Source organism: Macaca fascicularis, chromosome 9 (assembly GCF_037993035.2).
Source record: "Macaca fascicularis isolate 582-1 chromosome 9, T2T-MFA8v1.1".
NCBI lineage: Eukaryota > Metazoa > Chordata > Mammalia > Primates > Cercopithecidae > Macaca > Macaca fascicularis.
In genome coordinates, this window is record NC_088383.1 from 25305692 (window position 1) to 25320542 (window position 14851).

The window sequence follows — 14851 nt, forward strand, 5'->3', positions numbered from 1 at the left end:
CTGGGCGACAGAGTGAGACTCTGTCTCAGAAAAACAAAAAACAAAAAAGGAGACTGGCCCCTATGAAGAACTGAAATGATATATGATTGGAGCAGAGTGCTAGGTGCATGCAGGGAGGGAGGTTAGCCACAAGGCAAGGGACCAGTCTGCCCAGTGCCTGGAGAATGGGCTGTAGCCAGAGAGAGCATAGCAGGATGTTGTTCTCTGCACAAAGTCTCTAAAAATGGCGCTTTTTGGCCTTGCATGGTGGCTCCTGCCTGTAATCCCAGCACTTTGGGAGGCCAAGGCGGGTGGATCACCTGAGGTCGGGAGTTCGAGACCAGCCTGACCAACATGGAGAAACCCCGTCTCTACTAAAAATACAAAATTAGCCGGGTGTGGTGGTGCATGCCTGTAATCCCAGCTTCTCAGGAGGCCAAGGCAGGAGAATCGCTTGAACCCAGGAGGCAGAGGTTGCAGTGAACCGAGATCATGCCATTGCACTCCAGCCTGGGCAACAAGAGTGAAACTCCATCTCAAAAAAAAACAAACGAAAAAAAAAAAGGTGCCTTTTAGCAAAATAGTGACTGACTAGTTTTTAAGACCGCGATAAAAAGACATTAGCAAAAGTGGTATGAGAGCATGATCATGAGTCCTGTAGAGAAAGTAACCAAAAGTGGTATATTTCTATGTGGTTCCCTCCCAGACAAAACGCCAGGCTCCACCCACTAGTTCATGCTCCCTGATAGCAATGGCTGGTATGTGCTCAGGTCTAGATTGGAGCCAGACACTTTATTTTATTGTCTCACCGAGTCTCCATGACCAACCTACGGGCTATGAGATATTACTACCCCTTTTTAGGATAGACACAGAGGTTAATAGCTTGCCCATGGTCACACATCTACTAAGTGGTAAAACTGGAAGGTGAACCCAGGCATTCTTTCCCCGGAGGCCAGTTCGTCACCATGCAGCGCTGACGTTGGGACCTAATGGTGGTTCTGCTTGTGGCCTGTGTTGAAATGTTTTGTCTTTATTCAGAGAAAACAGAAGGCATGATGTGGTTTTAAGCAGGTGGTGGCATGGTCAGATTGCATTTCCCCTCATTTACACAGATAATGGACGGTTGACAAAGACATCATCACCCCCATGAGACAATAAACCAGTTCATGAAACCGGAAAACAAAGGAAACCATTGAAATTTGTTAAATGATATTTCAGTGGAACTTTAGGGATGATATACTAGGCATAATATCATTATTGTTATGGAGGCTGATTGAGTGAATTCACTTGATGGATCTGCTGTTAGAAAATTGTCCTGCTCCAGGGACTCAAGTGTTCAACTAGACTCTTGTGAAGCCTGAATAAAGCTCCCACCTCCTATATTCTCTGGGATGAGAAACAAGAATGTTCTGGGAACTGTTTGGAAATTGTGAGCTTCTGTATACAGGTAGCCTACCTCCAATCTAGAGAAATTCATAAATTGCCAAGAACCCTGGACTCATCTAGAATCATTATCATTGCCAACATTAAAGTCCTATGTTTTAAGGGTCTGTGATTTTGTGGTACGTGGTACGTGGAATCATATGAATGAGAAGGACACGGACCCTCTTTGAACTGATACTGATATATTTCATAGCCAAATCACCACGTGTTGAGTTCCCGTTCTATACCATGTGGTATTTCATGTAGCCCTCAAGAATGGCCAAGGAAAGTGGATTCCCCATCCTTAGAGGTAAGGAAACGAAGACCAAGGGAGTCTAAGTAATGGGCCCAAAGTCTCACAGTGGGCTAGGGAGAGAGTATGCGATTTGACCCAAAGTCTTCTTGGCTCCAAAGCAGGTGCCCTGTGCTGCTCCCTGTAAAGATACGTCAATGAGAGTTTATGCCTGTTGTCCGTGATGCATTGACCAGAGTAGAAAAAGGATCCTTTGTCTTGCAGGCAGTCTGGTTGTCAGTTGGCTGCCAAAATTCAGATGTTGGTGGAAGAAGCTGTATGTACAGTCTTTGCTCCCTTTCCTTTCTCACTGAAATAAGTAAAGATTCAGCCACAGGGCTGTCTACCCAAAGTGCTCTGAAGACTTCAAGGCATTCACTCACCTCCATTTCAGGCAGGCAGCGCCCACTGAAGTTGATTTTTTGTGTTCCAGCTGCAGAACCAGGAACTGCTGAGGGCGATGATGAAGAAGGCCGAGCTGGAAATCAGTGGCAAAGTGATAGAAACAATGAAGAGACTGGAGGATCCTGTGCAGCGACAGCGCGTCCTGGTGGAGCAAGAGAGACAAAAATATCTTCATGAGGAAGAGAGGATCATCAAGAAGTTGTGGTGAGTGCCAGTCACTTGCATGTTGAGCTGTTTCACCGGCACAGGAAAATTATTGTTGCTAAGGAGGTCCTTCCCAGTTGCCCTCTCTTTATTGAGCACCTACTGTGTATAAGTTGGAGTTCTGCTGATGGTGGTATATGTGGACACTTCAGCACCTTTCCATGGAGGCCCAGGAAATTCAGTGGTCCTCAGGTGACTGCATTTCTTTAAAAGTTGCAGCATTGCTGGGCATGGTAGTTCACACCTGTAGTCCCAGTTACTCGCGAGGCTGAGGCGGGAGGATTGCTTGAGTCCAGGAGTTCGAGACCAGCCTGGATAACATAGGGAGATCCTATCTTAAAAAAAAAAAAAAAAAAAAAGAACAGAGAGAGAGAGTTGTAGCTTCATACTCTCTCCTCCAGGGCTCAGCAATACACAAAATTAAAAGGAGTAAATGGCAAAACCCAGTGACAAATAGGAAGGCTATATTTCATCTCAATAAATTAAAACTAATGGCCAAAATAACACAGCACTAAAATTATCTTCCTATTATTCAACTGTAGTTAAAATCGCAAAAGAAGAATTTAAATGTAAAGGGTATCTATCTGATCCTGAATGAAAGATGCTTCCTTAGCTGTTATGAATGTTATTTAAGGTTCTTATTGAAAGCATCTATCAATTCCTACTATTGAAATGAGCAGAATTTTATTACTCCCCCATCAGCAGGCAGGCACATCTTTTATGGTAATTGTATATTTTGGTATGCAATGAAGATTTATCATAGAACTATCTCACCTTTTAGTATAATGAATAGTAATTTTGAGGGGTTTCTCCAGTGTTGATAATTCTCTTGTTTCTTGGAAAACTTAAATCTCTCAAATTGGGATTGCAAGGGAACAATTTGCAAACTCTTCTCATGGCCATAATGAGAAGAGGTTTCCATGATGGAAAGCATTGTGTTCAATCACCTATCTCCTGTTGGAGCTGTGGCTCATATCACCCTGGATACCAACCTAATGTGTTTGATTAAAATTAGAGTGTCCCTCTCAGCAGTCTAGAGGGGGGAAAAAAAAAAACTTCAATTTGAGTTATTCTTTTCCTAATAAATTAAATCAGGCCGCTGTTCATCCACATCTCAAAATAGCTTCCAAAATTCTACTTAGTTCACACATTTATAGGCAGAGTTAATCACCCACCATGAGTTGGTAAGGCTGTTATTTGTCTGAAATGTTTTTGTGACAGCCCAATTATCTAAAACTAGGTCTCCAGATTCTTCTTTAAAACTTCTTTTAAAATGCATATCCTGGCTGGGCACAGTGGCTCATACCTGTAATCCCAGCACTTTGGGAGGCCGAGGCAGCCGGATCACCTGAGGTCAGGAGTTCGAGACCAGCCTGGCCAACATTGAGAAACCCTGTCTCTACTAAAAATACAAAGAAACATAGCTGGCCATGGTGGTGTATGCCTATAGTCCAGCTACTCAGGAGGCTGAGGCAAGAGAATTGCTTGAACCCAGGAGGGGGAGGTTGCAGTGAGCCGAGATTGTGCCACTGCACTCCAGCCTGGGTGACAGAGCAGAACTCCGTCTCAAAAAATAATAGTAAAAATAAAAATAAAAACATTTATCCTTTTAATAACGTTTATATAAATTTTCCAACAAAATTATGAAAAAAATTTTTTTGAGATGGAGTCTTGCTCTGTTGCCCAGGCTGGAGTGCAGTGGCATGATCTCGGCTCACTGCAACCTCCGCCTCCTGGGTTCAAGCAATTCTCCTATGTCAAACTCCTGAGTAGCTGGGATTACAGGTGCACGCCATAACACCTGGCTAATTTTTGTATTTTTAATAAAGTCAGGGTTTTACCATATTGGTCAGGCTGGTCTCAAATTCCTGACCTCAGGTGATCCACCTGCCTCAGCCTCCCAGAGTGTTGGGATTACAGGCGTGAGTTACCATGCCCGGTCAGTAAATTTCTTTTTTAAAAAAATTGTGTTTATTGGTTAGCTGAAATAATTCTCACTTCTGGCCTAGAAAAGTCATCTTTAATCTCAATAATACTCTGAGATTACAGCCTAGCATAGGAATGAGATAGAAAAAGTAATGGAACGAACATATCATAAGAGGGCTTTATCTGGTTGGATTTGTGGGAAGGCCACAGATGAGTAAGATATGCAAAGAGCCCTTAAGAATCTTCAGTCTAGCAAAGCCAACCTGATAAATAGGAGTGTAGCTCCAAACACGGGATTTACAGGTACCAGTTGTACCCACACAAAAGAGAGACTAACCCAGGGATCAGGAAGACTTAACCTGAATGAAGTCATTCTTTGTATGACCTACAGGCCACACACAGTATCTAGCACATAGTAGTTTCAGAAATGGTTTGTTAGGCTGGGCACAATGGTTCACACGTATAGTCCCAGCAGTTTGGGAGGCTGAGGTGGGAGGATCACTTGGGACCAGGAATTCAAGAACAGCCTGGGCAACATAGCAGAACCCTGTCTCTACTAAAAATAAAAAATCAGCCAGGTGTGGTGTCATGCACCTGTAATCTCAGCTACTCAGGAGGCTGAAGCAGGAAGATCGCTTGAGCCCAGGAGTTCAAGGCTGCATTGAGCTATGACTGCACCACTGCATTCCAGCATCGATATTGGAGCAAGACCCAATCTCTAAAAAAAGAAAGAAATGGTTAAACTCAACTGAGATGGCCTCGAAGATGGGGAGATGGCATCAGCAGAGGCTAGACAGGGAAGGACTTCCGGGCAGTAGAACCCTGCAAACCAACAAGTTTCTGGCCTGGAAAATGCAAGATATCTTTGGAGAACTGGGTAGCAGTCCAGTTAGGCAGGAGAGTTGGGTGCAAGATACACATCCCATATTTGGGGAGTGCCATTCCATTTGCACACTGACTTCCTGTATCTTAGACCATACTCAAGGCCTCACGTACCTGCTTGATGCCTGTCTGGGCTGTGCCTACAGAGATTGGAAGATTCTTTAAGAGAAATCTGGATTTCTGGCTTTTCTTGAAAGTTCTGGGGTTCAACCCCGGATTCACAATTTCTGTGGATGGAGCTTAGGAATCTGCAGTTTACAAACAAAGCTGGTGATTCTGAAGCACCTTCACATTTGAGAGTTACTGCCTAGAACGATGAGGAAGACACTGAGTGTTTGGGTTTTTTTGGTTTTTGTTTTTGGTCAAGGAAGTAGCAAAGCTAGAGTTGTATTGGAGCGAGGTCCCTCTGGTGATCATGTGCGGGACTGATTGAGGGGAAAATAGATCAGTGACTCGGAGACCATATGGGAAGCTACTGTCTCCGTCAGGCAAAAGGCAATGAGGCCTGAACCAAGCAGTGAAAGTAAGAATGAAGTCAAATGCAAAACGTCCTATGGTATTCACCACCTACGACTAGCTCTCAAAATTCTTCTTTAAAACACCTTTTGAAATTTATATCCTTTTGGCTGGGCACAGTGGCTCTTGCCTGCAACCCCAGCACTTTCGGAGGCTGAAGTGGAAAGATCGCTTGAGCCCAGGAATTCAAGACCAGCCTGGGCAACATAGGAACATAGGGAGACCCCATGTCTACAAAATAAAAATTAAAAATAAAAACTAAACCCTAGCCGGGCATGGTGGCACACACCTGTGGTCCCAGCTACTCAGGAGGCTGAGGTAGGAGGATGGCTTGAGCCTGGCAGGTCAAAGCTGCATGATCACACCACTGCATCCCAGCCTGGGTAACAGAGCAAAACCCTGTTTAAAAAAAAAAAAAAGCAATTAAAAATAACTATATACATATATATCCTTTTAATAATGATAGTGGAAATTTTCCTTCTATAAGGTATAAAGCAGATTAACTGATTGGATGGCTAGATCTGAATGACAAGAGAGCAGGTTATAAAAGACAGCTGGAAATAGCTAGAAGAGAAGAACTAGAATGTTTCTAGCATGAAAAAAAGACAAATATTTAAGGTGACGGATATCCCAAGTACACTGATTTGATCTGTACAAATTATATGTACTAAATTATCACATGTACCTCAAAACTCACAACTAGTATGCGTCGATTTTTAAAAAGAGCTTATTTTTTAAAAGCCAGGAATTTCAACTCTGGAATACCAGAACAGCAATATCCCTCTTTCCTTCCCCTCTCCCTCCTCGTTCTCCTTTTCCTCCTTGTCCTTCTTATTCCAAGCACTAGAATATAAGCCTCCTTGTGGAGACTTATATTCAACTCATGTTAGGTTGAATTACTGGTGAGCCATTCAGAAGGCAGAGAGATTAAATTTGGGTCTAAAACTATGACGAGATGGGCCGGGCACAGTGGTTCACACCTATAATCCCAGCACTTTGGGAGGCCGAGGTGGGTGGATCACTTCAGGTCAGGAGTTAGAGACCAGTCTGGCCAACATGACGAATCCCCATCTGTATTGAAAATACAAAAATCAGCTGGGCATAGTGGCAGGCACCTGTAATCCCAGCTACTCAGGAGGCTGAGGCAAGAGAATCACTTGAACCCGGGAGACGGAGGTTGCAGTGAGCTAAGATCGGGCCACTGCACTCCAGGCTGGGTGACAGAGAGAGACTTTGTCTAAAAATAAAAATTAAAAATAAAACTATGAAAAGAAATTGGGTCTAGATAATTTCTACATGAAAATAATAATTAGTCTTCTAATAATAGTCAGGTGAAATATATTCCAACAAACTGGATGCTTCTTTTTAACAACACTAGGATGAAAAGCAACTTAAACAAATAGAATGCTATAAACTGTAACATCTATGAATATCTGACATTCTGTGGAGCGAAGCTGGTATTTCAAAAGTCATATTGATTACCATGTCAAAAATGTATTTCCAGCATTCATTTTAGCCCCATGTCTCTCTTACATTTTTGAATTAATAAATTTGAATTTTAATGTTTTATCTAAAGTAGGTATCATAAACATTTGCATAGAAGTGACATTGTTGTGTACCATCGTATCAATATACATTTCTGTATATTCCACAAAGCTGTGAAGTTTAAGAGCCTCTGTATGCAAGGTTGTGAAATCCAAGAGGTATATTGTATAGAAGAGATGAAAACAGAATTCTAGGCAGGCTGACTTTGAGTCAGCTGACAGTCCCTTGCAGTATTAATTACACACTGACAGACATGTTGGTTGTTAACGGAACCAGGATAATATTTGTGTCTTAGCTCTTCCAGCAAAGCTTTGCAGGACTGGACACTGTGTCCAGTCAATGCAGGGAAGTCATTCTGTTTGGTTATGCAATGGAAAAGAACTTTTCCACACGAAGTTACCATATTTAGAGCCCTTCAGTGGGGTGGCACAATCTCTTCCTGTCAAGAATGCAATAGCTGTAGGAAGTTTCCCGCGGGTATGTTCACAGAACACTGAGCCCCTTTCCATAGTTCACAGACGTGGACAATGAGCAGATGAGGCTTTCCCCCTCTGGTCCTGAAGTAGCATCATTTCATCTGAAATGACCACAAGCAATTTTGGGTTATTTTTCATAACAGAATGAAAGACATGACCAAAAACTCCATCCCACCTCTTGCAGTGGAGGAATTTGTCATTTTCCCTGGGATCCTGTTGAATACATGTGGCATCCTGCCTGAACCCCTCCCGCAGCTGCCATGTGACCCAGAGCTCTATCCACTTGCCCACCTAAGTGGAAAGGGCCTTCCAGGGCCATCTGTTTGCAGATGACGCCGTGCATTCCTTTTTCTCTTTCGGATGCTGGCTCCACACTCCGGGCTCCAGGAGGTGGGATCGCTGTTCACTTACCGCCCCCTAGTGGTCGCCATTTCCGAAACGGTCTGCGTTTCCGAAAGTTCTTTTTCCCTGCGTCCTCGAGAGAGATTTTTCTCTTTTAGATGTGTAGGTGTTTAGGATGGGGTTAGTAATGTGCCCAAGGAGGTTACTGTTTTCTCAAGGGTGAGACCTCGATCTCCCTCTCTTGGAGCTAGCATCCCCCTCTATCGACAGACACCACATCTGTCGTCATTTTTGTTTTCTGCAGTCATTTCTTCTCTTGGTAGCCTGGAGAAGAAAGCGCTCATCCTTGTTGATGGGACAATCAGTATAAACCAGAGGTTCTCATTTAGGGGCAATTTTGCTCGCCCTTCCCCAGGGACATTGGACAGTGTCTGGGTCTGGAGACATTCTAGTTTGTCACAAGTTGGGGTAGGCAAGGTTGCTACTGGCATTGAGTAGATGAAGGCCAGGGGGCTGCTGAACATCCTACCGTGCAGTTTCCTCACACCACAACGAAGAATTACGCGGGCCCAAAATGTCAAATGCTAAAGTTGAGAAGCCTGATATTAATCAATGTGGGCTTCTCGTTTTACTGCACCACAGGTCGGTCTCCCTCTCTTTCTCTCTCTCTCTCTCTCTGTGTCTTTCTCTCTCTCTCTCTCTCTCTCTCTCTCTCTGTCTTTCTCTCTCTCTCTCTCTCCCCCCCCCCCACCCTCCCCCTCCTTCCACCTATCCCTCCCTCCGTCCCTCTGCTAACATCAGCACCATTGAATATAAAGACTGGGTCCTCTGTTAGCCAGGCACAATCGTCCCTTGGGCCAATGTGGAACATTCCCTGGAAAAACCTCCTTGTACCTGCCTCACATCATTGCGAAATGTTCCCAGCCACTGTTAAAGATGAGCGTCCCCTCTCCACCACCACCACATGACAGGCAGGGGAGAGGCAGGGGAGGGGCAGGGGAGGGGCAGGGGAGGGGCTGGGGCTCTATACAAAATCAGAGGCTCAGACCGGCACTCGGCCCCGCACTTCCTCTGTGAGGCCCGGTGTTCAGCTCTCTGTGCTGCTGTCCTTGCTCCCGCAGCGAGCTGGAAGACTTTGTTGAAGACTTGAAGGACTCCACGGCAGCCAGCCGATTGGTTACTCTGAAAGACGTGGAAGATGGGGCTTTCCTCCTGCGTCAAGTGGGAGAGGCTGTAGCTACCCTGAAAGGTAAGCTTTGTGCTGCGCCAGGGGAGGAGTCTGAACTATCTTTCCTGGGGTGTTTAAAAATCTGCCACGTAGAGAAGGATTCATTCATATATGCAAGTATTTATTAAACACCTACATGTGCCGGGCATTGTTCTGGGCACTTGGGATATCCCAGAGCACAAACATCCCCCTCTTCCTGGTGCTGATATTATAGTGGGTGCTGTAAGATTTCACACTAAATGATTCCAGTAACACTTTCTATTTGCTAGGCTCTTACAGTGCACCAGGATGCATGTGCCAAACTCATTAAAAACACAAGGTGGGAGGATCACTTGAACCCAGGAGTTCAAGACCAGCCTGGGCAACATAGAGAGACCCCCATTTCTACAAACAAAATAGCCACGTGTGGTGGTGCATGCCTGTGGTACCAGCTACTCAGGAGGCTGAGGTGGTAGGATCTCTTGAGCCTGCAAGATCAAGGCTATGGTGAGCCATCATTGCACCACTGCACTCCAGCCTGGCAGCCTGGGTGCCAGAGTGAGACCTTGTCTCAAAAAAAAAAAAAAAAACCCCAAAAAATAAAATAAAATAAAAATCCTGTAACCAGGCATGGTGGCTCATGCCTGCAATCCTGGCACTTTGGGAGGCCAACACAAGAGAATTGCTTGAGGCCAGGAGTTCAAGACCAGCCTAGGAAACATAACAAAACCTCATCTCTTAAAAAAAAAAAAAGTTTTTTTCTGGCCAGGTGTAGTGGCTTATGCCACTTTGGGAGGCCGAGGCGGGCAGATCACCTGAGGTCGGGAATTCGAAACCAGCCTAGCTAACATAGTGAAACCCCATCTCTACTAAAAATACAAAAATTAGTTGGGTATGGTGGCGCAAACCTGTAGTCCCAGCTACTCAGGAGGCTGAGGCAAGAGAATTACTTGAACCCAAGAGGCAGAGGTTACAGTAAGCCAAGATCATGCTGCTGCACTCCAGCCTGGGTGACAGAGCGAGACTCCATCTCAAAAAAAGAAAAAAAAAATTAATTAGCTGGGCATGGTGGTGTGCAGCACCTAAATTGTCCCAGCTCTACAGGAGGCTGAGGCAGGAGGATCACTTGAGCCCAGGTGTTTGAGGCTCCAGTGAGCTCCGATCATGCCACTGCACTCCAGCCTGGGTGACACAGAGAGACCCCATCAATCAGTCAAATTACAACATAATAATAATAACCCTAATGGTCTATTGGCTTTATCCCAAATACACAGACAGGAAACAGGCCTAGAGGAGCTTTACCCTTGCCCAAGGTGACTTTCTCCAATGCTCCTCTGTGCTCTTAACCCACTGCCACCTGAAGATGTGTGAACCGCCCTGTGGCTTGTGAACTCTGCAATTCTCTGTCCAGTATCGGAGTGCGGGATGAGGGTTGTCGTTCCGGCTTTTTCTCCTCCAATTCACCTGCTGGTTTGGCCTGCAGGAGAATTTCCAACCTTACAAAACAAGATGCGAGCCATCCTGCGCATAGAAGTGGAGGCCGTGCGGTTTCTGAAGGAGGAGCCACACAAGCTGGACAGTCTCCTGAAGCGTGTGCGCAGCATGACAGACATCCTGACCCTGCTGCGGAGGTGACCGGGCCCTTCCCGTGCTGGGGGTGGCCTGCGGAGGGGTGTGCTGGGAAAGCGAGAGTGGAGGTTTGGGACTTCAGGCTTCCACCATGCTCCCAGGACATATCCAGTGTCCTGAGGAAAAGCCCCAAGTCCTTCTCACGCTTGAACTTTTATTGCAACATGGCTTGAGCTTCTAATTCTTCAACACAGGATTGTTAGGTGGAGCCCATCCTAGGGTTTAAAATTAATAGACACAATAAACATTGCTTTAAAATCATCTGAAAGGCCAGCTGTGGTGGCCACTCAGGAAGTAGAGGCGGAAGGAGCCCTTGAGCCCAGGAGTAGGAGGTTACAGTGAGCTATGACTGAGCCACTGCACTCCAGTCTGGGCAACAGAAAAAGACGCCATTTCTTTAAAAAAAAAAAAAAAATCATTTGAAGGTGGGTTTTTTTAAATAATATTTTGAAGTTGAAAAATTGAAATAGTTTATTCGCCTCCTTCACTTCAGGGGCATAGATAAATTCAGTTCAAAGAAATGTAATAGAAGTAAACAAAGTCTTTCTTAAGTGACCTCCTGAAGGAGTATCTGTGAGATTGTTGGTCCTGCCTAGAAAAGAGAAACAAAGCCTTTTGAGTGGCTTGGGCCAGGCTCCCTTACTAAAGGTAAACCTGCTCATCAAAGAGGTCACAGTGGAGTAAAGACCAAAAGAAATTCAGGACTTTCACTGAAAAGAAAATTTCAGGCCGGGCACGGTGGCTCAAGCCTGTAATCCCAGCACTTTGGGAGGCCGAGACGGGCTGAACTTGAGGTCAGGAGATCGAGACCATCCTGGCTAACATGGTGAAACCCAGTCTCTACTAAAAAAATACAAAAAAAGAAAAAAAAAAGAAAAAAAAAAACTAGCCGGGTGAGGTGGCGGGCGCCTGTAGTCCCAGCTACTCGGGAGGCTGAGGCAGGAGAATGGTGTAAACCTGGGAGGCGGAGCTTGCAGTGAGCTAAGATCTGGCCACTGCACTCCAGCCTGGGCAACAGAGCGAGACTCCGTCTCAAAAAAAAAAGAAGAAAGAAAATTCCAATACTCCACACTCACTGAAAACACATATGCATGCAAAATTTGTGTTGCCAAAAGCACCTTCACTGGCCAGGCACAGTGGCTCACGCCTGTAATCCCCACACTTTGGGAGCCGAGGTGGGTGGATCACTTGAGGTCAGGAGTTCGAGACCCTCCTGGCCAACATAGTGAATTCCCATAGGAATTATAGACAGTGGCGTGCCTGTAATCCCACCTACTTAGGAGGCTGAGGGAGGAGAATTACTTGAACTCAGGAGGTGGAGGCTACAGTGAGCCAAGATTGTACCACCACACTCCAGCTTGGGAGACAGAGCATGAAGTCACCTTCATGGAGATGATTATTGAAAATGGGAACGATCACTGGTTGCAGTGGTGCGTGCTTGTAATCCCAGCTACTCAGGAGGCTGAGGCGGGAGATCCCTTGAGCCCAGGAGCTCAAGGCTGCAGTGAGCTATGATCACACCACTGCACTCCAGCCTGGGTGACAGAGCAAGAGCCCCTCTCTACAAAAAATTATTTTAAAAATGAGCCAGGAAGGATGGTGCGCACCTGTAGTCCCAGCTACTTAGGAGGCTGAGGCCGGAAGATCTCTTGAGCCTAAGAGTTTGAGGCTGCAGTGGGCTATGATTGAGTCACTGCACTCCAGCCTGGGCAACAGAGAGAGGCCCTGTCTCTTAAAAGAAAAGAAAAGAAAAGAAAATGGAAGAGATGGTTAAGGTAGAATGATAGGGAAAGGAGAGAACAAATCCTCGGGGATCTTTAAGAATCTAAGGGATTGGAGTAAAAAAAAAAGTAAACAGCAAAAGAAAAAGCAGTGAGTAGCAGAAGAGTTATAGAATGCAATGGTTTTGTTCAAATGAAAAAAAGTAATATAATACAAAGGGGATGAGGGCCTAATTAAAAATTAGAGGTCAAGTACCATGTTTGACATTGTCTCACACATAACTTTACAATCTTAATGTTAGTCCTAACAACAGGCCCTGAGGAAGTCATTAGCATCACCATCGTCATCTCCATCTTCATCATTACATTTTATGCAAAAGTACCTGAGGCTTAAAGAGGCGAAGTTCTCAACGTTATATACAGTATTAAATAACTGATATTCAAACACAGATCTGACACCAGACACCCTTTTCCACTATATCATGTGTGAGGTGGGGAGGGATATATAGCTTCAAATGACTCCAAACACCAAAGGAAGTTGAGGAGTAAACATGACTGTTAGATTTGGAGTCACTGTGTACCTTGTGGCAAGACTTGGCTGAATCCAGGTAGGGAAGCCAGTGAGCAACAGGCTGAGATACAGAAGAGCAAACAGAAGGAATTAGAGTGAGGGCTGCCCTCCCAATATGCTTGGCAGTGAAAGCAGGAGGGAATAAGCAAACTTTTGGCTTAGAACTAAGCGTATTTGAGGGCTGCATAGGCCAGAATCGGGTGGTGGAGGAGTTAAGAGAAGCTGATGTTAGACTCATGGCTCATTTTCTTCTACCCACCCCCAAACAATGATGGAGTGGCAAGGGTCTGAGTACAACAGCACCAGCAGAAAGAGATATTTCCATACAGGTCCCTAAGCAGCTACTCTGAGCTTTGGGATGTGTGACTCTCACCTGGCTTTGGGATGACATAGCTTGCAAGTATGCCACCATGAGAAAGTGGCATGAGGGTTAATGCTGCTGTGCATGGTTTCTCCTAGACATGTCACTGACGGGCTCCTGAAAGGCACGGACGCAGCCCAAGCCGCACAGTACATGGCTATGGAAAAGGCCACGGCCGCAGAAGTCCTGAAGAGCCACGAGGAGGCAGCCCACACCTCCAGCCAGCCCTTCCACAGCACAGGTGCCCCTGGCGATGCGAAGTCAGAAGTGGTGCCTTTGTCCGGCATGACGGTTCACCACGCACAGAGCTCCCCTGTGGCCATCCAGCCCTCGCAGCACTCCGTGGCCCTGCTGAACCCTGCTCAGAACTTGCCTCATGTGGCCAGCTCCCCCGCCGTCCCCCAGGAAGTAAGCCCCACCCTGCAGACATTGCAGGCTCCGCAGTCCCCACAGACACCCATGAATGGGTCTGCCATGCAGAGCTTGTTCATTGAAGAAATCCACAGTGTGAGTGCCAAGAACAGGGCAGTGTCTATCGAGGTAGAGTCCTATTTCCATTTCTCATAACCCCATAAAGGAGTCTGATACATGGGCCTTTCCCTCAAAGCATTTATAGGCCGGATGATGACATAATTGTGTATGGATCAGAGACAGAGTTTTGGAAGTGGAAGTGGGATTCAGTGGCCAGGTGAAGAGATAGGTCATCTGGTTTCAGAGAAGGATGAGACATCTAGCCTGTAGGAAGGTGAGGCAGTGGTGTGCTGGTAAATGTTTAACAACCAGCTCTCTGGTACTGGCTGTGGTGGGGGATAGGCGGGGGGCTACTCTATGTGTGGCATTTGCCAATTTCCATGGTGTAAATATCGCAACCATGGCTGATTTCAAGTTACGACATGACACCACTGCTGCTGAAGTTGGGAAGAGATGTGACAATCAGCTATCTGGGCCAGGACAGCTTCAAGCACTCCATTGCGGTAAAGGCAGCCTGAGGAGGGTCTGCAACTCATGTAGACGATAAGTGGAACCTGGTTAGCAGGGGAGGGTGGTGAGGACATTCTAGGATACTAACATGCTGGATCAAAGTCTGGGACCATGACTAAGCCTGTCTAAGTGGAACAAGAACGAGGACTAAGACTGGGGAAATGGGCTGGAAACTGACTTGAGAGCTTGAAAACCAGTCCATGATGTTTGGAGTTTATTTGGAAGGTGTCAGAGAAATGCTGCAGCTTGAATCCATGATTTTTTTTAAATGGCATCTTCTGGAAATTAATCTAGAAACAACATACAGAATTGATTGAGGTGGTGGGTCTAGAATTAAGAGAGCTGGATGAGAAGTTACTGTAGTCATCTAAGAATGAACGGTAGAGCAGTCA

At 45.7% G+C, this 14851-nt stretch overlaps 1 protein-coding gene across 50 annotated transcripts in view; it reads left to right on the top strand.

Annotated features, from left to right (window-relative positions):
• Nucleotides 1-14851, top strand: part of KIAA1217 (KIAA1217 ortholog) — a 343140-nt gene that overhangs the window by 307505 nt on the left and 20784 nt on the right. For 29 of the 50 annotated variants that reach the window (XM_045361865.3, XM_074001214.1, XM_074001218.1 and 26 more), the window contains 4 exons: nucleotides 2127-2302; nucleotides 9111-9238; nucleotides 10680-10827; nucleotides 13577-14018. In XM_045361865.3, coding sequence (XP_045217800.2) covers nucleotides 2127-2302; nucleotides 9111-9238; nucleotides 10680-10827; nucleotides 13577-14018 — 894 coding nt within the window. The remainder of the gene's footprint in view (nucleotides 1-2126; nucleotides 2303-9110; nucleotides 9239-10679; nucleotides 10828-13576; nucleotides 14019-14851) is intronic. The other 21 variants (XM_074001192.1, XM_074001219.1, XM_074001193.1 and 18 more) reach the window with 1 other exon arrangement.